This window comes from Lissotriton helveticus, chromosome 4_1, assembly GCF_964261635.1.
Source record: "Lissotriton helveticus chromosome 4_1, aLisHel1.1, whole genome shotgun sequence".
NCBI classification, from domain to species: domain Eukaryota; kingdom Metazoa; phylum Chordata; class Amphibia; order Caudata; family Salamandridae; genus Lissotriton; species Lissotriton helveticus.
The window spans coordinates 6,405,553-6,429,572 of NC_136063.1; the positions used below are offsets into that span (position 1 = coordinate 6,405,553).

The 24,020-nt window shown below is 42.9% G+C and overlaps 1 protein-coding gene across 1 annotated transcript in view; it reads left to right on the forward strand.

The window, feature by feature from the left end:
- The window catches only part of LOC144826872 (phospholipase A2 inhibitor and Ly6/PLAUR domain-containing protein-like), a 36,173-nt gene that overhangs the window by 6,751 nt on the left and 5,402 nt on the right, over window positions 1-24,020 (forward strand). Inside the window, exons 2-3 of the mRNA XM_078685331.1 lie at window positions 10,187-10,342; window positions 13,099-13,248. Coding sequence (XP_078541457.1) covers window positions 10,187-10,342; window positions 13,099-13,248 — 306 coding nt within the window. The remainder of the gene's footprint in view (window positions 1-10,186; window positions 10,343-13,098; window positions 13,249-24,020) is intronic.

Here is a 24,020-nt window from a genome sequence, read left to right on the forward strand (position 1 = left end):
GGACGAGATGGCGTTGACTTGTTTGGTCATGGTGAGCGAGGAGTCCAAGACGAATCCCAGGTTGCGTGCGTGGTCCGTGGGTGTCGGTGGGAGCCCAGCACAGTGGGCCACCAGGAGTCATTCCAGGTGAATTGCGATGGTCCCAGGATGAGGACCTCCTTCTTGTGTGAGTTCAGCTTTAGGCAGCTGCCTTTTGTCCATTCAGCGACGTCTCTCATTCATTCCTGGAGGTTGATTCTGGCGGTGGCTGGGTCTTTGATGAGGGAGATGATCAGCTGGGTGTCGTCGGCGTAGGTGATGATGTTGAGGTTGTGTTTGCATACGACGGAGGCGAGGGGGCTCATGTAGATGTTGAAGAGGGTCGGGCTAAGCGAGGAGCCTTGGGGTATGCCGCAGATGATTGTGGTTGCCGTGGACCGGAAGGGAGGGAGGCGGACTCTCTGGGTCCTGTCTGAGAGGAATGAGGTGATCCAGTCCAAGGCCTTTCCTTGGATCCCTGCGTTATGGAGACGGGATCTTAGAGTTCGGTGGCAGACGGTATCACCTTACTCATCAGGATAACACGCTTTATTAAGAGAAGAGTTAAATTCCCCTACATCAAAATCAGTAATTTTAGCCATCTCAGAAGCCAATAGACGTGCAAACTAGGCTTGACAAGAACCCTTATGAGAGAATGGAAGAGGAATGAAAGGTGTTCCTCCCTTTTTCTGATGATCTGTTATCATTCCACACACCCAACAGTTAGTAATGTTCGTAGCATTGTGCGTGTGGTGCAACATCTGGATGAACGTGTTGTTCAGATAAGACTGTCTATGCATCTGCTCATGATAAGGAAGAGTAAAATAGTGGTGTTCAATTGGTGCTGGAGTAGTGGCAGTCAGTATTCGTTGAGTAGGAGCCACTTGCTCTACAACTCAAGTTATCACTGCCATAGTGATCATAGTGACAGTAAACCCAACCATACACATAATCATCTTGTCACAAATTCTCGCAGCAGTTGATGTCTTCTCCATAGGCATATTTATCTCATTGTTGAAATAACAAAGCAGTTGGAGCTCTAAAGTCCTGGGCAGCCGTTGGTTTCTTCACTGAGGGTTGAGAAAGGTGTCACTACACAAAAGACCCCCCCCCCCTTTTCAGCTCAGTTTCTCTCTAACCCAGGACGGTTGCTCAATCAGTCTTTTTAAACAATGAAGTTTCTTTCCAGGGACGCACTTGATATCGAGATGCACCAGGGATCGTATCATCCGGGAAGACTTCCTCAGGTTCTTCAGGCGATCGGCTTGTCCTCTCTCTGTGTCCAGAATGTCTTGATGGTCGATCAGTGCCACCAGGGTAGACTGCACCTTCTTGCAGTACATAGAATGCACCCAGTTCCTCCTATTTGTCACTCGGACGGCAGTTCACATCGCCAGGAGGGCTTGCTCTGGGCCATGCCACCTAGGTTCCAAACTGCTCGATCTCTGGAAGGACCAGATCATCACATGATCGCCAGGCTGTAGTTCGTGGCCTTCACCTTTCGACCTGTCAGGAAGAGTTTCTTAAACCTGTGGATGAATAGAAATCAAGCTATCAGTCAACTGTGACAGGTAGTCACTCATCAAGACACAAGGTACATCATGCATGGGGTGTGGCTTAAGGAATCCTCCAATTATTCATAGGCCTTCCAAATACCACCTCATACGGTGTAGGAGCAGATCGTGAATGTGGCACTGATCTAATGGACAACAATACCAAGGCTAGGTCATCAGGCCATTTGAAAGATGTGGACGCCTGAATCTTAGCTAGTTTAAGCTTGACAGTAGCATTGTATCGCTCCACTTGCCCTGCTGATTGTGGATGGAAGGCAGCATGAAACTTCTGCTTAATTCCTAATCCTTTCAGGACATACTCACCAACGTGCCCAATAAAATGGGATCGGTTGTCACTCCACAAATGTTTGCAAACACCAAATCTGGAGAAGAATTCCTTTAGAAGCACCTTTGCTGTATTAAGAGCTGTATTATCTTCCGTAGGGTACGCCTCTATCCACTTACTGAAGGCACATACCACTACCAGAATGTATTTCAGAATATTACAGCATTCAAGCTGGATATAATCCATTTGCAGGACTTCAAAAGATACAATTGGTGTAGCAAACCCTCCTGTAGGAGTTTGGTTTCCCCTTTCCAGGATTGTACTGGAGACAAATTAGGCAGGACTGCACTATCTATTTAGCTGTGCTGGCAATTTCCTGATGCTCCCAAACTTGCGTAAGCAATTTCGTAATCGATGAGGCTCCAACATGTGCCTCCCCATGTGCCATGTAAATAGGCTGTGGGAAGTCTCCACTTAGTCATGTCTTTATTTCTCCAACAGCCCTCGTCATCCAATATTCCCTCTTTAGACCATTGCTCAATTTCTTCTGCAGAAGCAGATCTCTGCATGTCTAGCACTTCCTGCCAGGCATCATACCAACTTTCAGCCTGTGACTTCACTACATACATAGATGTGCTTCCGGGCTGTGTATTCTGCGAAGACGTTGTCTTGTCCTATTTTATCAGTCATTTTCTTGTGTTAACAATTGCTATTTTCTTCGGGTATGTCATAGCAGTCAGAAGATTTTGTACCAATTCTCCATGCATTATTTGCATCCCATGGGATGTAAGAAAGCCTCTTTCCTTCCAGAGTAACCCACAATCGTGAGCCACTCCAAAAGCATAGCAGCTATCAGTATAGATGTTCACAGACAAGTCAGTACTAAGTTCACACGCTCTTGTCAAGGTTATTAGCTCAGCTACCTGAGCTGACTTCTGTGGGATACAAGCTGCCTCAACTACCGTCCGAAGTGTTGTGATTTCATACGCAGCTGATGTTGTGCCATCTGGTAATTTCAAACAGGACCAATCAACCCACAGTTCCCATCAACATTTGAGAGAGGTGTATCTTGCAAGTCGACACAACCCTTTGTATGTTCCTTAGTAAGGAATATACAATCATGAGGCTCTTGTGACTCATGATTGATTGATTCATCCCTGAATATGGCAACATGAGGAGCCAAAAGTGTCAATTTGTATCCTGTCAACAAATTGTCACTAGTTAATTGCTGCATTTTGATTTGGTTCAAAAGGGCATCAACTGCATGGGGTATTAACACAAACAGTCTATGTGACAATACTATCCCTTCACTCTGATGTATGGACACAGCTGCTGCTGCAACAGAACGGAAACACCCAGGCAATGCACGAGCAACTGGATCGAGAATAGTTGAAAAATATGCACAAGGACGCTGCTTGTCACTGTGTATCTGTACTAAAACTGAAAGTGCACAACCATCTTTCTCGTGCACATAGAATGTAAAAATCTTAGTGTAATCCAGGGTGCCTAATACTGGAGCAGAACAAAGAGCTTGACACAACTGTTAGAAAGCATTCTGGCATTCAGTCATCCATGGAAGGGGAATTGGAGTGTCTTTAGTCAGAAGAGCCAACAAAGGATTAACATTGTATGAGAAGACTGGGATCCATTGCCTACAAAAAGAAGAAAGACCAATGAATGCACGAACATCTTTCTGAGTACGGGGAACTGGCGTGTCTAAAATAGCGTGAATGCAGTCTGGTGTAAGTGCACGTCCCTCCTTAGACAGAAGGTGATCTAAATAGGTAACCTTCTGTCTACAATACTGCAATTTCTTCCAAGAAACTTTGTGATGGTGTGATGCAAGGAATGAAAGCAATGACAGTGTTCCTTCTTCACATTGTTCATGCGTATCAGCTGCCACCAAGATGTCATCAACATATTATATGGGAGACACCCCTGTTGGCACAGGTAAAGAATCAAGCTGTCTTTTCAATGCTTGGCTGTAAATACTAGGACTCTCTGTATACCCTTGGGGAACTCTACAGAATCTAAAGGATCGATTATTCAAAGTGAAGCCGAACAAATAGGAATTGAGAAGAAAGCATTCTTCAAATCAATCACAGTAAAGGTAGTCGCTGTCGGAGGAACCATGGTAAGGAGTGTCGTGATGTCAGAGACTACCGGGTATTGAGGCACTACGGTCTTATTAACTTATCGCAAATAAATGATAAACCTGTAGATTTTAGTAGCAGTGTCTTTCTTCAGAATGGGAAGGATAGGGCTATTGCACATATTGTAAGGGACTTCTTCCACTACCCCACTTCAATCAAATCATGGACAATACATATTAGTGCGTCTTCACCTTCTCGAGAAATTCTTTACTGAGACAATAGAGGTAATGAAGCGCCCTTCTTCACGTGAATATGCACTAGGGGAATAACCATTTGCCTTACATCGGTATCTGATGTAAACCACAGAGTATTAGGGATTGAAGCCAAAGCAATATCCTCTCTAATGAGACGACTTCTCAACCACAGGATAGTTATCATTCAAAATAAGACACATGTCTTCTGGGGAACAACGTATTGTAGCCCTAAAATACTTGAGCATATCAAGACCCACAATATTGTCCGGCGTGTTAGGAGAAAGCAAAAATTAACATGGAGCAGAAATGTTATCAACATGAAATGCAAGTGGTTGTGACAGTGGGCTAAGGGAAAGTGTCCCATCGAAACCTATCAATGCAAATGTTAAGCCAGACAGGGGAGCCCTTGGAACCAATTGTTTAGACAGTGCACTATGAGTAGCTTCTGCATTAACCAGAAACCGATCAGTAGAACTCAAAACATGTGCGTTAACATAGGAACCCTTCTGATCTACTGGGACTTCAACTGATTACTTACCATATCCTAGGCATTCCTATGCATACGCAGAATCCCTCAAATCAGAAGATAAATATTCAGGCATTTGATATTCTATCAAAAGTATTAGAAGAATTCTGAGTATGCGCAACAGTTTCAAACCTGGCACAATCACCCATGCCTTCCCTATGTCCTGAATACCCCAGGCGGCTTCTGATTTTCCCCCACCCACGCTGATACTGCTGAGTACGCAATTCTTGACATTCATTAGCCCAATGTCCAATCTTCTTACAATAAGCGCACTGATCAGAAGACAGAGTAGGCCGAGCATAAGAGGGTGTGCTCGGGCAATACAACGCACGTCCGCCTCTGCTAACACCTCCATAAGATGGACCATAAGCCAGAGCTAACATAAACTTCGTTTTTAACTCTTTATTCTTTTTATCCTCATTGCCCTTTGCTTCCAATTCCTGATGTTCGTAATACTGACCCATAGTCAAAAGAGAGACTGAGGAAGATGTGGTTCATGAACTTTCGCTGGCCTTTAGGCAACTAGCTATTCCTGGCAACATGTTTGCAACAAATTTATCGACAAACAGATGCCTGCCCGTGTCATCTGTCAATGTCTGGCCACTAAAGTCGGGGAATGCCTCCTTAAAATGTGTAAAGAAGTCTGAGATCAATTTGTCTGCCTTTTGCTTAAAGGATGCTAACACAGTCCTATCTATCTTAGAGGAGTAAGAGTTTTCAATTTAACTAGTACAGTCTTTGGAAGATCTAACATTTCTTGTTGTGTTTTCTGTGCGGGTTCCCTTTCTACATCTATCTTCTCTAGTTCCTTCCAAATATCCCCAAAAGTTGCATAATCATCTACTTTACGAATAGACCTCCACATATCAGGGGGTAGAATAAGCCCAGAAAACATATCAATATCAGATAAAGTCACAGTACAAGAACTAATGGATCCTTCAACTTCTTTATAAAAAGAGGCCAGATTTTTCCGCGGGTCAGGCAAAGCAGCTTTAAGAGCCATGACATCCACTCTACTCCTAGGAGTATAAACCCAATTATAAACAAGATAACCTTTCCCATCAGTGGAATCTTCATCATTATCTGGTCCCGTACCCCTGGGAGGGACATACAAAGGCGCGGATTCTCGCATGGGTTTCCCATGAACCACAATATTCTTATCTGTCCCTGGAGTGTCATCCTGAAGCACGGTGGTCTGAACTGCTTGTTCAGCTGCAACAGCTGCCTTTTTCTCCTCTCGCAAACAGAATGCATCAGATCATAATTTAACCATGCGTCTAATTAAGTCAGCCACCTGAGAGGAGAGAAGAAGACCGTCACGCAATTGTTTATAATCGTTTGTTATATCAACAGGCTCTAACTCTGTGGAATGCTTTCTAAACCGTGCAATTACTTCTGTGGTAAACATTTCTAAAAAATATAACGGCTCTCTATCCTGCCATTGTTGAACAACAGCTACAAGATCTGAAGCAGAAATGTTATCACGGGCTGTTTTGCGAGCAGTAGATCTAAGAGTGGCTGCATGTTCAGCCGTCCGAAAAGAGCGAGTCTGTCGCTGAGCATCTGATCCTAACTGATCCTGATCTAAAGGAGAAATATCATCATCAGAATCAATGTCCGGGGCAGAGGGAAAAGTATATGGAGGCAGGGAACGATCTAACAAAATGGAATCGTCCTGCAGTTTATTAAGTAGTGGATAAAGGGGGTGCTGGACAGGGTATTGGCCATTTACCTGTCAACAACGCTCTCTATCCTCTCTCTCTTTTATCTCCTTCATTTCTCTATTTTTCAGTTCCAGTGCTTTCGCATGGAGATTTTTGCGTTGTTTTTTTCTACCAAAGCTTGCTCTCTTCTTACTCGTTCACGCGCTTCTTTCTCCCACATTCATTCACAGTCAAACAAATCTTTGAGTTTAAACATACATTGGCAGTATATGAAGTAGCACAAGGAGTAGAAGAACCATGGGTCTTTTATACCCACACAGGAGCTCAAAAGAAGGCGGTACAAACGCACATAGGAAGAGTTATATACATAGATGGTCGTACAGAGAATGCACAGTCAACAAAGCAGGAAGGACCATGAGTTGCTGACCTCAGTTAAAACAGCCTGACAGTAACAGACACGAGCAGGTGCATGGGTAGCTACAGACTCTTCTGAGCAAGTGCAGAGAAGCAGGTGCTAAGTATAGCCAATTCTTGAGCAAAACACAAGGGCAAGTAACAGCAAAGAAGGAAAGAGCACATGGTGAGACAAGATGGCTGCCGGAAACTAGATGGCTTCAGATTAATGCTAACAGCGATCTCTGCCAAATTTCCACAGACTGACCAAACCATCATACAATTCACCAACACCCAGCACACCATCACCAGGGTGCAGATCTCCTCCCACCATAGCTGGACCAAGCCACTGAAATTCAGTGGAGACAAATCCCTCATCACCTTCCAACCCAAGGCCTCAACAGACCTCAACTAGGCCCTCCAAAACTTTGCCACCTGGATCACCGACTGCAGCAACTGTCGCCCTGGTGAAACATACAAAAAACGAACAAGATCCCCAAAGCTTGCCAACTGGTATACCCAGGACAACCAAGCACAACTGCCACCAATTGGAGAAATTATGGCACACTACCAAGAACCTCCGTCAACAGATCTGCTTACTAAACAGCCCTCAACAACTAACACTGGCACATCAAAGAAACCAAAAAAACAGCTATCACCACCCACTTTGACCCCGCTGCCAAAAATACAAAGGATTTTTCCCACCAGACACCCATAGAGAACACCACCTATTCCTTCCAAGAACTTAGTAACACCATCTCAAACTACTTCTACAGCAATATCACCAACATCTATAGTAATTTCAACATCCAGCCTGCCAGACTCAACCCCCATAACCTCAACCAACCAAGTGAACACCAGCCAAACCATCACCACATAGTCACGTGTCGCAACCCTGACCACCTCAGGCATCATACATTCCATCCACTCCAGAGCCCCACTGACCCATGCCCCACCACCTCTACAATCCCAATTAGCACACAACTCACTCTTGCCTACAGAGTCTCGGGGACCTAAACAACCTTCTGCAACAACATCCTTAAACTCACCTCCCCCCTATTAATCGACTCTTACCACTGCGTCCTAGTCTACTACCTCGATTTCCACGTAGATGACACAAACAACACCAACTCCATCACCCTTCTGGAGAACCTGACCAACATCAGCCTCACTCAACTGTTCACCAAAACTACACTCAAAGCTGGACACACACTTGACACCATTTTCACCTCCAGAGACAGAATCAAATTCAACCACACCACACAACTCACCTGGACTGATCACACAATTGTGCACTTCACCTTCACCAACAACCAGCACACCATCTCCAGGTGTCAGATCTCCTCCCACCGCACCTGGAGCAAAGTCACTGAAGCTCAGTGGTCACAGCCCCCCCCCCCCTTCCCAACCTGGGGCCTCAACTGACCTCAACCACCAACCCCTGCCCCTATCAACGCTAAAACATCGCAAAAAATGTAATGACCTTGCAACTCACCAGCATCCTGTACAGGTCCATCACCACAGAAACATTCCTGGTCAGATGGAAATACGCGGACATCCGACCCTTCCTAAAGAAAACCTCACTGACCCCAACAATTGAAAACATTATTGTCTGATCTCCCTGTTCTCTAGCCCTGCAAATTTCTCGAGAAAGCCACCATACAGCAGCGCAGCAAATTTCTGGAACAAAACCATCTACTGGACGCCTCTCAATCAGGATTTTATACCAACCACAGCACAGAGACTGCGCTGAGTGATGCCACAGATGACATAAGAACACTTCTTGTTGTTGCAGAAATAGCGCCACAACACGCTCATCCACAGACTCCACCACATAGGCATACACCAAGAAACCCTGAAGTGGATCTCCTCCTTCCTCTCAGGACGCACAGAGAGCATCCAATTGCCTCCCTTCACCTCGGCGCCCAAAGACATCGTATGCAGCGTACCACAAGGATCATCCCTCAGACCCACCCAATATCTTCATGACCCCTCTCGCAGATGTTGTCAGATCCCACTGACTCAACATAATTTCCAACACAGAAGACACTCAACTTATCCTTCCTCTCACTGAGGACCCCGCCAATGCAAAAAAAACAACTTGTGCAACTCCAAGACCAGCTCAACTCCAACAAAACTGAAGTACTATTATTCGGGAATAACACTTCCATATGGGACCATGACTGGTCACCTTCTGAACTTGAACCAACACCCACACTGACTGACCATGCATGCAGCCTCAACATCATCCTCGACAGCCAACTGACCATGAAATGACAAGTTAAGACAGTTGCCTCCTCCAGCTTCCACACACTTTGCATGCTCTGCAGAATCTTCAAATTAATCCCAGCCTGAACAAGGAAGACAGTCACGCAGGCCCTAATCACCATTCTGCTTTACTATTGCACGCCCTCTAAGCCGGCATCTTCTTCATCCAGCCCCTCATAAGACTCCAGACCATACAGGATGCTGAGTCCAGACTCACTCTGGACCTTCCTTAAAAGAACCCACATCAACCCCTACCTGAGAGACTTCCACTGGCTCCCCATCCAGACAAGATGCCAGTTCAAGATCCTCATGCACGTCTACAAAGCCCTCCATGACCTACGACCTGCCTACCTCAACCATCGACTGAACTTTCACCAACCCGCCAGACACCTAGACTCCTCTTCACTCACACTCACATACACACCTGCATCCTCCACACACGCAGCCGCAGCCTCTCCTTCTCCAACATCACAGCCAAGGCATTAGACGGACTTCCCCTCGCTGGAAGACTTCAGAAAAAGACTCAAGACCTGGCTCTTCTATGGGTACACGGACCCCATATACCCCTGGGAGTGACAGCGCTGCGCTTTACAAATGACGAGTGATGGACTGATTGATGTATTTTTATTCTATGTGTAGCATGTAGTTTATGTGCCTTAAAGTGCTTCTGAAGAAATAATAAAACTAAAAAATTCAATGAGTAGATACTTATTTTTTGAGTGCTGTGCGTATTTTTGAGTTCCGAGTTTCCAACCCACATCATCTTTCCGGGGGAGACCTGGACTGCTCTCGCAGCGCGGATGGGCTGTGCGTGCTTTTTGATTTAGGGTAAAAATGGTAAAAATAGCACAATGACTTCTCCAAGCCACTGGTTTAATATCATGAGGCAATAAAGGTCCTCCCCGTGTTCAAATAAAGTTCAGAAAGAATAAACAAATGATTATTCATTGAAAATATTGATAAGGTACATCAGTGTTTGTATTTTGCAAATGAGCATATAAGAGACTTACATAATATGTTAAAATACTGGTAATATCATATCAGCCATGCTTGTTCAGATCACTTTCTATGAGACTTATTCCGGCTGAATAAATCTTTTTTGCTAATTGAAAAACATATGTTTTCTAACAGAGAGCATTAATGCGCTAACTGCGTTCAAGGATTGTGGGACCGCCTCCAGCAGACCTACTTGTGGTAAATTCCTCTCCTATAGGACATCCAAGACTGTGATTCGGATCAGTAGAACATGCTGCGACTCGGACTACTGCAATGGTGGAGATATACAGGGTACGTATAGGCTGATACTCTGACTGTAATAAAGCTGCAGACATGACATACAGGGTACGTACAGGCTGGGACACCGGCTGACTTCACGTTGCAGACATACATGGCACGTATAATCTGGGACTCTGACTACCATAATGCAGCAGATTTACAGGGTACATACAGGCTGAGACTCCGACTGACTTCACGTTGCAGACATACACGGTACGTACAATCTGAGACTCTGACTACCATAATGCTGTGGACATACAGAGTACGTACAGGCTGATACTCTGACTACCATATTAATACGGACATACAGGGTATGTACTGACTGAGACTCCAACTACCACAACGACATGGACATACAGAGTATGTACAAGTAATGTTATGTTAGGAATAAATATAGAGAGCGCAGCTACTCGTAGGCGCCCCAGTGCTATCAGCAGCATCAGACAGTTGACAAAGGCTTAGTAAGTGAGGTCTTGAAAAAGCCATGTCCTCTAACTGTATTTGAGAAAAGAGGAACTGGGGCCCCTCAGCAGTGCCTTGCAGCTGTGATAGGCATGGTAACAGGATATACAGAAGGTACATCCTCACATAATATGTACTGTAAGGTGCTTTTTCTGTTAAACTAAAGCTAAAAGCTAATTTACGGTAAGCCTCAAGTCAACAAGGCTTGACCTTTGGCCTAGCATAAAGTACCATGTTTGCGGGAAAGGGCTGCTTTTTGAACATATGGATGGGAAGGGTACGGAACTGACCATAAATGACGCAGGCAGAATAAATATTACGAGGTGGAGCAAGATGACATTACCATAAGACCCCTCACCACCTTAAAAAGTATAAAAAGGAGGTCCGCAGAAACATCATCGGGCAACTCCTGGTCTGTTGTAGTCATCAGGTTGGAGTTGTCTCCAAGAGCTCTTGATCATGACTTAATGTATATATATATATGCTATATTGTTTTTCTTGTGTTTTGACATGTGTATTGTTATATTTGCCATGCCCACTTTTAACATTGCTTTTTCCTTTTAATATTTGAAATATACAACTTGTAATTGCAGGGTTTCTCACTTATAGGCGGATGTGAGTATTCCCTGGTGAAATGTGCCTTGCTTTTTGAATGCATTTCTACCACAAATGATAAATGTGTCTTAAGGTTTAAATCTTCACTTTGACTATCTGAAAACTGGCATTCTGATGTCCACGAGGCTATCTGGACACAGAACTAATGTGATTTGTATGCCTTTATATTACTGTTTCTAGAAGTTGCATCTTCTTCAGAAAACTGTTAACCTTTCAGCTTCAGTTTCCATGGCTCACATATCTGTTTTCTCTATTTTTAGAGCAAGCGTTCCTGCACACACCGGTACAAATAAAGGTGCTCCTTTGTCCCTAGCTAACACTCACAATCATCCCAGCGCAGGCTTCTGAGACACTGCGCCCAGCCCCTTGACCCTTTGCCCCGTAATAAATCTCCCTCTATCATGAGTGCATGGATGATGGTCTTTCTGACTTTGGGGGGGATCCACTTGAAGGTCTTGCAGAGGATGGGGAGGGGGTTGAAACAGGTGGAGGCGATATCATTGATCTGGAGCGTCATGGTGAGGGAGGAGTCTAGAATGATTCGAAGGTTCTGGGAGTAGTCTGTTGGGGTGGGAGGGTTTCCGTGAGCAGAGGACCACTAGGAGTTGACCCAAGCAGTAGGGGAGGGTCCGAGGATAAGGACCTCTGTCTTCTTAGAGTTGAGCTTTAGGCAGCTGTTGCTCAAACAGGCTGCAACATTTTTCATTCGTTCCTTGAAGCCGTGTCTGGAGTCTTGGGGGTTCGTCATGAGGGAAAGGATGAGCTGTGTTTTATCAGTGTAGGATACTATGCTGAGCCCATGCTGTCTGAAGATGGCGGCGATGGGGGCCATGGAGATGTTGAAGAGCGTGGGGCTGAGTGATGATTCTTGGGGTACTCCTCAGTTCATCTCTGTGGGTTCAGGGTAGTGTGAGAGTATCATCCTTTGGATTCTGCCGGCGAGGAAGGAGAAAATCCATTTGGCAATTTCCTGTATGCTGGCGTCATGAAGTATGCCTGCCAGAGTGCGGTGGGCGACTGTGTTAAAGGCTGCGAAGAGGTCTAGCAGGATGAGGGCCGCGGTGTGGCCCTGGTCGAGTAGCATGCGGATGTCATCTCTGGCAGTCTCTGTGCTGTGGTTACTGTGGAATATGGACGGGGAGGGGACAAGGATGCCGTCCTCTCCAATGAAAGTGGTCAGCTGGGCATCTCTGTGACTTTGGCTGCGCAGGGAAGGAGAGATATGGGCCGGTAGTTTTTCATGTCCGTTGCGCATCTGTGAGTTTCTTGACCTGATGGTTATGAGGATGTCAGTTCAAGATCCTCGTGTACATCTACAAAGCCCTCCTCAACCTAAGAGATGCCTACGTCAACCATCAACTAAACTTCCACCATCCCGCTAGACACCTGTGTTCTTCTTCACTCACCCTCGCACCCCCCGCATCTGTCCCATCGGTGGCGACTCCTTCTCCTACATTGCTGCAAAGACTTGGAACAATCTTTCCCCCTAGATCTCTACACCCCTCTCTCCGGAAGACTTCAGAAAGAGACTGAAGACCTGGCTTTTTGACGGACACACAGAGCCAGATTCCCCTAGGGGTGACAGTGATGCGCTTTACAAATGCTGTTTGACTGATTGATGTTTTTGATTTCCCAGAGGTATAACATGCCTTCTTATGTGTTCTTATGTGTTCCTCTCTCTGTTGTTTTAGCACCTGTTGTCGATGAAAACCCCAATGGATATAAATGCACAGAGTGTGCCAACAACCAGTCCGCAGATGTCTGCAAAACCGAAAAGGAGGTTATGTGCACCGGACAGGAGAAGATATGCGTCTTCCTTTCTGGAACAGTGGTCTTACCAGGTGACATACAGTTTTTTGCAACTTTGAGATGTCAAAGCCACTGCTTATCCAAAGCAAGTCACCTTCCATTAAATTGAAAGGCTTGTCCAATTCCTTCTGGAAGACTGGATAACACCAGCTGGGTTTCCATTCTCATAAATACCGTTTGAGCATTGCAAAATAGGTAGGGATGGACCCAACGCACGTAAATCAATGTAGCATAAGCATCTGAAAAGTACATGAGAATTATACAAGATTACTAATTACTGGTGAGACTAGTAAGTTTACAATTAGCGCTATTTCTTAGCACAAATATGCCCCCTTGCATCCAAAATGAGTGTGAGAATTTTGCTCCAAGAAATAGCGCTTAATGTCACAGAACATAAATGACGTGCGCAAGCAGCCACTCACGCTCGCTAAATGTGCTCCTGGGGTAGGATTTTTCTTCAACTTAATCCTGGCATTTACCGTTATCTTCTTAGCTCAATATGTCCCCCTTGCATCCTAAATGAGGATGCATTTTGGGCTAAGAAATAGCACTAAATGTGCTCTTGGGGTGGGATTTCCACCCAACTTACACCTGCCATTTAGCTGCGTTTGCTTAGTGCAAAATGCACCCTCCCATCCAAAATGGATGTGAGAATGCATTTTGCACTCAGAAATTGCAATAAAGCAGTCGAAAACTAATAGCAAGTTAGAGGAACCGCTGAAGCTGGCCTAATGTGCTCTTGCGGTAGGATTCACCTCCCCCTAAATACTAATACTTACATGAGCACGAGTGTTCACAACATTTTTATTATTTCAACATCAAAAGGTAATATGGAAATACCAACATTACTCTGATTACTCCAAAGTAGTTGAAATTCCCCACAACGTAAAAATAAGGCACAGGAGGTTCAGGGGTAAACACACAAAATATCAGAAAAAAATATTGCCATACAAAAGTGTGTGTAGTATGATCCTTAAGGTGACCGCAGAGGGTATGCGACGTTTACAACGCAACCGTTACAACGCCGTTCCATTACGACGCGGTCATAACAACGAAAGTTGTTACAACAAATTGTGCTGGGGGGCGCTCAAGGATAGTAAATCATTTAATTTACTATCCCAACACCTTCCCTACTATCCACGGGGACTGGTGTTGGAATAGTAAATGAAAAAATTTTAATTTGCGCCCCCCCAACGCAAGTCGTTGTAACGACTTGCGTTGTTACAACCGCGTTGTAATGGAACGCGTTGTAAAAGTGTGCGTCGTAATGACGTACATCCCCGCAGAGTGTGCCTCTGAATCTGAGTCTCTAGAATCAGAAATACAGACAAGAAGGCAAGCCCTGAATCATATTTAGGAAAGAAGATGTATTTAGGGGAGGAAATGTTGCATAAGGGCCACAGCTGCAAACCTTGGAACTGGGGAACTCAGTTTGAGTCCTGGGGTCAGCTTCACATCCTGTAATTCTGCTCAAATAACTTAGGGCCTATTTAGATCTTGGTGAATGAGCAACCCAAACACAATGGTGACAGATATCTTGTCTGCCGAAATTTAAATCTTACAGGATACAATGACATTTATATTTTGGATGACGGAATTTCTGTCACCGTTGTGATTGAGTAAACCATTCCAAATGATGGAAAAAAAATGAGTCAACTCAAAGAAACAAAACCTTTACTTTAAAGAGTCTATAGTGAAAATACTATATTAATGACATTCACCCATTAAAAACTTAGGGGCAGATTTCTAGGCCCCTTTTGTCACTACCTCTTAACAATATTAGACAAGGCTTTTTGCTAAAAAAAATACACCTTCTTGAAGCTGGCATTGAAAAGGAGAATTGATTTTATTTCCTCTAAAATGTCCTTTGTTGCATGTGTGTTCCACACTACAGCACACATCAAAAGAGGGGAAAAGTTTAAAGTTAGACTAAGCATTATATTTTATACTGATAGGGTACCGTTCCTGTACAAAACCAATGCTTGGCATGGTGTAGATACCTTTGCACCATAGTGTAAAGCTTTGTGTATAGTGCTTGGTATATGCTCCAATGCTAATGTGAAAGCAGCACCGCGGCATATCTTAGAAGATTTGGGGGCATATTATCAAGACTGAGATAAAATTATCGCTGCTTTAGCGGCAGGACACTGCCCCTTTTAAGAAGGACTTGGTAAATGTGTCAAACTGAGTTAGAATCTAGTTTGGATTGCAACCTACACACGACCCATTGAGCAATACTGAGCATGAAGTGATAACTGGTCACAATCAGTCCCACAAGATGAATTTAGGGTCACAGTGGAGCTCCAAACCCAGTCTTTAATGAATAACACACTTAAAGTATCAATACGAGACAGGATATGTATTTTAAAACTTGTATTTAAAAATCCTACCCTAGTGCATGGAATATGAATGGGAACCACACAGAATATGAAAATTAATGCAGAAAAGCATGTTCTCTTCAGCAAGAACAACAAGAAAATCCCAACCACTGCTTTCAAGCTCTAGAATCCTATCACCCTCGTGCTATTTATAAGCGATATACGAAAGGTCAGAGTTGGTCCACACAGCAGACTTGTGTGTTTGTCATGAATTAGCAGGTTAGTCAGTCCCTATTGCAGCTTGAGAGAGGCTGGAGCACCAGCAGCAATCAGCTAAAGACCACACCTCCCTGCTGTGTCCTCAGACTGAGGATGGTGCTGCAAACAGGAGTGACGTCTGGCCTAACAGCCCTGGTGCAAAATCCCTCTCTCACTTATGGCCTATCTGAGCTTCTATGGTATCTGACTGCTGATCTTAGCTTATATTTTGAGAACAATAATGGGACTAAGTGAGGAAAGTGGTTTATTACATGGTGTGGCTCTGTGACGTTATTGTGTAGTAAAGTCACAAATCCATATCTGGTTCAGTCGGGTTTCTTTGTAAAAGCTCATCTCAGAACTGGGCAGCTGTGGGTTAGAGCAGTCAGGCTTTAACAAAGGAATAAGCGTGGAGTACCAAAACAGTAAAATTAGAAGTTAATGCAGCACAATAAAAATCCAACACCAATTTATAAAATCCAGGTTGTATTTTTATCAATAAATCAACACTTCAACATCACAATTCTACCAGAGGGTTCTGGAAATTGTATTTTCAAACAAACATTCATGTAAAGATGTTACCTTAGTGCAATAAATCATTGGAAACTGCAGCAGCCCATGGTTTAGGTTTAGGTTGAAAAGTGACCTGAATACAGCTATATGGGCTCTCGTGGATACCAGCCATGGCAAGGCGCCAGTCACAGTGACCAATAGGATCAGATACCTTACAGTTAAAGCTGTCTGTAGTCCAATTCTAGGCTCAACAGTAGGCTTGGACATAACTCAGTGGAGTTCAGCAGATTTACCAACAATTCCCTTGAGTTCTGTGAGCGGCAGAGTTGCAGATTGTAGTGCGCCTTGAGATCATTTGTAGCGCTGGGAGCTTATCCTGAACGGTGAAATCACAGCGAACGGCACCACATGGTATGCCTGAGGGCACTGCTTCTTTCTGCTGCTTGCATAGAATTTCCTCTTGAGTGGCAGCTTTCACACCACAAGCGGCAGCTTTCTCAACGCAAGTTGTATTGAGAACCTGCTTTGAGTATTCTCACCTGGGAGGTGGTCTAGGGCTTGATTTTCTCGCTTCCCAACTTTCCATTAGCGAGCTGCGTGCAAGAATGAACTCCGTCAGGCAGTGGTTGGTAGAGTACTTTGGAAACTCTGCGCTCTAGTGGGCAAAACTCAGTGAGTTCCACTGGTGGAGCGGAGTTTATCGTCCACCCCTCGTCTATGGGTGAACTGCATTAGACTTCAATGAAGTGGTCCTGATGTGAGGGATGCAGGATGCTGAAGACGCTCAAAGATGTTGAGGATGTTGAGCCATTGTGGGGGTCTTCCTGGTGACCACCGTTCTGTCCATGAACATGGTGGGGCGACTTTGGCCACATGGATGTCGGTGTGAAGTCTGACCAAATACCAGTTGTCACTGGTCTATGGTCAGCGATACAGGCTGTTCCCCTTCACTGTCAGTAATGTTTGCACCCCAATGACTTTCTCAGGTGCAACCTTTGAGTGTCAGGACTCGGTCTGCCAGGCTGCACTTTGGAGGTGAGTGGTGATCAGGTGTTCTTAGCTTCCAACTCACCAAGGCAGACTTCTTCAGCTTTTATGCACTTTGGCTATACAGGGAGTCCCTTATCTGACTCTTGGAGTCACCTTCTCTGTCAGGCTGTTCTTCAAGTGGGACACCACCGGCACAGTCCTCACTTTGCTTACCCAAGGTGTGGCAGGTGCAGCCTCTCTTTGCTGGGTCCAGGGAACAGCAGAACAGTCATTCAAAAAAATAAATCAATTATCAAAATGTATTCAATTTTATATTAACAATCATAAACGTATACCAGCCAACATACATTAAAAACATTCATAAATAATATAATAAAACCTGGTATAAAAAATACAATCATCTAGGTATCTAGAGATAAAAACATCAAGAGATAAAAACACTAGGATGAAACATAAAATGCATTATAATGACTGTCTCAAATAAGACCAGAGCATTCACAAGAGACAATCTGGTGAGAATGCAGAGCTCCCACTAAAAACTGCGTTACATGAAACAAATATCGCTTGTTGAAAAGAGCTGCAAATATAAAAATGCAGGTCCGGCTTGTCTGAAGAGCATAGGGAATGGCAAATTGAATCTCTGTGAAATAAGTGCAAAGTGCAAAGTAGTACATACAGAAAACTTGTTGCTCACATATGCTTAGAGATCATAACTCTTGTACAAGGCTTCATTCATAAACATCAGATAATGAAAAATACCCAGACAATATTGGGCCGTAAGCATCGATGGTAACTAGACATCCCCAATTTGCGAATTTGGTTCAATACTCTGTGCTGCCTTGACCGTGACACACTGGAGGATCAGATTTCTTGGTTAGTACTGAGGCCTCTCTTTCTGCTGCTTCTCTGACCATGAAGGCCTCTTTCAGCCACCCCAGACCTCTTTTGACAATGCGGTCAGGATCCAGAAAGAGCTTTGGTCTGCCAAGGTTCTCATGTAGCACAACCATGTATACAACATATTGCCCAGACCCATACAGTCCCCGATGATGTGCCTGCTTAGCAATAACTCTCCCTTCACCCATATTGAGAGCCAGAGTAAAAGGGGTTATGACCGTATTAAATCTGAACGATAGCCCATACCCAGCCCCTCACGACCTCTCGTAAAGGTATTTTCCACCACCTAGATTTGAGCATTTGTGGCATATCCCCAGAGCTCACAGCCGGCATACACTTAGGGGCCATTATGATGTTGGGCGGATCTCCACCGTCCAACCGGCGGTGGCGATCCGCCCATCATCTTTTCCCACCTGCTCACCATTGACCACCCACCCTATTACAATGGCGAGGGCCACAGCGGCGGATGGAAAGACCGTCTGCGGCTTTTCCGCAGGCACGCAATTATTACGATTGTCTGCCGTTAGGTCCTGGGCCATAATATGGTAGCAGTGCATAGCAGGCACCGCCCGCCATATTATGATGTTGTCAGATTTCGGCCTTTCCATGGCGGCAATGCTGCCATAGTAAGCATGCGGTTTTTGGCTTTGGGTGCCCGTTGCGGGCCCCCATGGTGTTGGGGGCGCACTTGGGGGGTACCTATGGTGGGGTATAGAGTGGGAAGTAAATTAATTATAAGTAGGGCTCCTGGTTTTATGTTATTTATTTCTTCGCCATTTCCGTCTATATTTAACCCAATCTATTCTTTGCTAAATTTATCTGTATGTATTCATATTTATTTTTGCGTTTTATCGAAAAATTAAGCTGAAATGTGTATATTTCCACATTTATTTAACCGATAACTTTGCAGTCATGCTTGAATGTCTGCCAGTCTTCAGTGCTGTGCACACCCACAAAAGATAAACCAATGCACTTATATGAAAATATGCAAATTTCAGTATCAACTTTGTGTATCTCTACTGCTGTTAAAGCCTCTTTAGTGAAATTCCTTTCTTTTTACCCCCATATCTATTAGTAAACACATCTATCGGTCTTGCAGTCATAGCAGACATCAGTAAAAATGGAAAACAAGGAGTGTTTATTGTAAGTAATTAATAAGTATGTATTATTATAATTAATTATACAAATTGCAAATTATTTGTTTTGTTTTTGGTGATTAATTTCTAATAATTATTTGATTGATAATCAAATATGTAACTTGTGTAACTAAGGTATTGTTTAAGTTATATATTAGGTGTGAGTTATTGCATTTGTAAGGATAAAGAGTGGGAAGTTAATTACATTTAATTAATGTATTTTTAGTTAACTATTATTCATTGCTTAATTCATAATAATGTAACTTATGCAATAAAGATTGTTGACATAATTATATGCACTGCTGCTTTTGCAGCTACATCTGCTGCACAGTTTCCTTTAGCCTGAATGCCTTCTCTTTTTTGGGGTGTGATGTGTGGCTCATGGATCATAGGGAGATTTTCCTGGAGGGCAGCCATCTTTCCCCAGAGCTGTGTATTTTATTCTTAGTTCCTGTTGAATCTCTGAATCCGTTCAAGTGCCAATGTGCTAATTCGACATTGTATCCTTGCACACAGAGGGATGAATCCCACATTAGTGGGAACTGGTGGGTCACCCTTTTGTAGTGCAGGTAACAGGGCGTGGATTTCTATGAGATTTGAGCAGGAGTAGTAAATCTGATTTTCGGCCAACGTGTGATTTTGCCCACAAGAGCTCCCCAAAGGAAAAGAAAGATGCAGATGAGTGGGTGAAACAACTATTGACCCATCCTAAAGAGGAGATGTGTAGAAGTGCAGCAAAATAGGCCACTCTACCCAATGCAATGACCAGAAACCCTACATAAGCCATACCACTAGCCTCCACTAACCTATCACTTAGCTTGCTCCATGACCTGTAGGCTACACCACTCACCCAAAAGGTCAGGTGGTGGGAGAAGTTTGCTTAAGTTCCACTCCCACGTCACCCACTTGAATGATAATAGTCTTCCAATAAAAAAATATTATCCAGAGGGAGACACACTTTATAAGGGGAAGAATGAAAGAATGGCTGGGATGGGATCAGTAACAGTATCTTCTCCTGTCAGGCTTGGGCATCTGAAAGGAAATACAGCAGACGGGGTGAGTTGCCTCTTTTGGAATATATAGAATATAGGAACTTGGAATTCCCAAAATATTTAATCAGTGGAGGTAGACCCTAGCCAGTGAAATTCAGTATGGATTTCGAAATGTGGGCTACATGGTCAGAATAGAGGTCTCTTTGCCCACTGACTGGATTCTGTCATGAATGTCTTTGCTTCTCTCTTAGCTGTTTCCATCTATCAATGGTCTGCTACTCAGCATCTGTTGGCTGCTTTAGGGGAAGGAGGGTCTTTTGCCTAGGGTTATATGACTTTCCTCTTGGCATTCACAGATATGTGGTATGTCCTACATTGTGGCCCTCCTGCCCCTCCGGCCACTAGTATGGACCCACAAATAGCACAGTGCCATAATATTGTGGACAATATATTGTAAATACAAAACCAATGTGGATGAAAATATTGAAAATAAGTATATTTGTTTTGTATTTTTGAAGTATTGAATTTTAACATAATATTTACTTTAACATTGCTTGTTTACGATCCCATTTTAATGTATTTATTTTGTGTTCAAAATTATTATAATAATAATGTATATTTCTTTGTGTTATAGGGTTTCCTATGGTAATGAATAGTTGTGATTTTCACAACACGATAATTAATCCTAATTACTTACTATATTAATTATTTAATCCTTTATTAATGCACTTATGTGTTTACTATTTTTTCAAATATAGATTTAGTTCAGTATTTGGAGTATAATCTGGAAATGTATGTGTTATGTTTTAACACATCATATTCATAACTTGATATTAATTGATTAATAAGTGGATTATACATATTTGTGAAAATAATGTTTCCATGTCCAACACATTACGTTAAAATATTTAAAATGATTTAATGATTGGAATTGTTGTTAATTTGTTTGAATGTTTTATAATTTCAAAAATATTTATTTAATTTTTATTTTGGGATGTTGGTTTTCTTGTAGAACTGGGCAGGAAAAAAATATTTTTAAAATAAATGAAAATGTATATAAATCGAACAATTAATTCATTATGGCAATTTTTAACTATGTTTTTTATTTATTATAACTTATTGAATAATGCAATTAAACATTCAATATCAAAGTCGTTACGTTATTATTGTAGATTCTAAGGTGATTCAAGGAATGGATGGGAAGTTTTTTCGATAAATCAGTAAATTGTGATTAATTAGGAATTACAATTTAAAAATTTTAAAATTGTTAATTATTGCATTTGTTCTAAAAGAATGCTTACAATATCATTACTAGCATCATTGCTTAAAATTATTTTCTTGTATTACTATAGATGTGCATGTTTTTAGGTGGATTGAGGGATATAGTTTATTAAAAATTGTTTGTATAATGATTTGAACAGTTTTTTTGAATACTGTTATATTTGTCAATAGTTTTTTTTAAATCATGTTTTTCAAATGTTAATGCAATTTATTTCCAATGTTTGTTGGAGAAAGCTATGAATAGTTCATCTTCACACCCCTGCCCCCAACAAATGCCTTTTCCCATATTTCTGTTAGACTGGAGTTAGAATAGTAAATCTAACACAATCCTTCCAATATTCCCACAGTTTTATTAAGATTCACGTTTGAAAAGTTAGAAAAGTAAACCCCAACCCCAAATATAACCAATTTCCCCTAATATTAGTTAGACTGGAGTAAGAATATTATTTCCGCCCCTCCTAATCTGTGCATTTTCTCCTGTTTCCTATTTTTTGATAAAAATGATATTAGAAAAGTAAATGGAGCCTTTTATCTCCCAGTGCATGCACCTTACCTAGTGTGAGTTAAGCTGGAATTAGTATAGTAAATATAACCTCTCCAATGGCTGCACTTTCTCTAATGTTTCTTAGACTAGAGCTAGAATAGAAAAGCTGACACTCTCCAACCCGTCACGGTTATAATAGTAAATGTAGCCTTTTCAATATATGCACTATTCCCTATATTTGTTAGCCTGGAGTTGGAGTAGTAAATAAGCCCCCTGTTTCCCCATTTTTGCACGTTCCCAAATTATTTTTGGGTCTGGAGTAAGAATAGTAAATCTGACCCCTCCATCCATGTATCACTTTCACCATTTTATTTTTTGTTGGACACAATTTAAATCATAAATCTATATGTTTCCTGCCCTCACAATGTTTGCACTTTCCCCAGTGTTTTCGTTTTTTTAAAAAATAAATGTTTCCATTTCTCTATGTTTTATTATTCTAGAGTAGAGTTTTATTACTATATGTTATTGCATCCTGGAAATTTCTGATAATTTGAATATATTCAAAATTATATTTTTTTAACTATTGTACTTTTTTTCATTAGTTTTGTATCAGGTTTTGTTTGAAAACAATTGTTGTGGTTTTAAGTAGTCTAAATATGATGTTTACTTATTGTCAAATATTATTTATATTGCTTTAATAATTGTAAAACATAGTTTTATACTTTGTACAATGATATCTTTTTATTATAAACAATTACAAATATATATTTTCAGGAATTTGTTTTATTAATATAATTCATGTAATTTAATTTCTAGTGTATTATTTTTTATTTATACCATTATTTTAACTCAACTTTTTTTTTAATTTTTTTATTTCAACGTCTGTTTTTATTTTACCCCCAGAAGGGGCACGCAGGAGAAAAAGGTGACAGTTACACAGCGATAAGCCTACAACCCCCAGTGGGCCGGCCGCTTCCAATAATAAACTGTGTGTACGTGTTTAATAAGCACTGCAGGCCATATACAACAGTCCGCTGGAGCCCATATCGGGCCGGGTGCATTCAAGAGTAGCGTGTGCCGCCCACCATGCCTGAGTATCACCACTCTTAGGGGCAGGCCCGCAAGAGCGGGCATCTACCCTAGGACGAACCAAAACAAATAGCGGACCAGAACGATCCAACACGCAACCAGAAGCCTAAAGGAAGGCAACACAATAGTAAGAATAGTACAAGGAGGGAGTAGAGAGAAAGTCAGAAAAGAGAAAGTCAGGGAAGGAGAAACCAGAGGGCCCGGGGAGAAGCTGTCCTCGTGACACACCTCGGAGAGCACAGTCCGGTCTCCATGGACTTCATCTCGTGGGACTACGTGGGGTAAAGGGGATCACAGCGTCATCCATTAAACACAACGCCCTCAGCCTGGGGGGCATGCTCCTTGCATGGTCAGTTTTGCACAGGTAGGTCACCAAGGGCTGCCACACTTTCTCAAAGCGCGTAGTGCGAGACTGTAATCTCGCGGTGAGTAATTCCATAGTGATGACTTGCCAAAGTCTCCCAAACCATGCAGCAATGGGGGGGGGCTCTGCCTTCTACCAGTACAAGGCAATGAGTTGCCTGGCAGCACCCAGCATTTGTAATGATATAGTCCATTCACATCGGGTCAGGGCGAGCAGATCAGCAGGTTTGATTCCCAACAACACTGTACTAGCGGCATCAGGCAAAGGGAACCCCAGGACACCTCTTATATGGCTCAGGACCTCTTTCCAGAAGATGGCAATCAAGGGACAGGCCCACCAGATGTGCAAGAAATCCCCCGGCACATGATGGCACCTCCAGCAACCTGGAGAGGAGGAGGGGAACATTTTATGCAAGCGCTGAGGCGTGCAATACCACTGCGTCATTACCTTATATGCGTTTTCTTGTTGCGGGACGCTGCGAT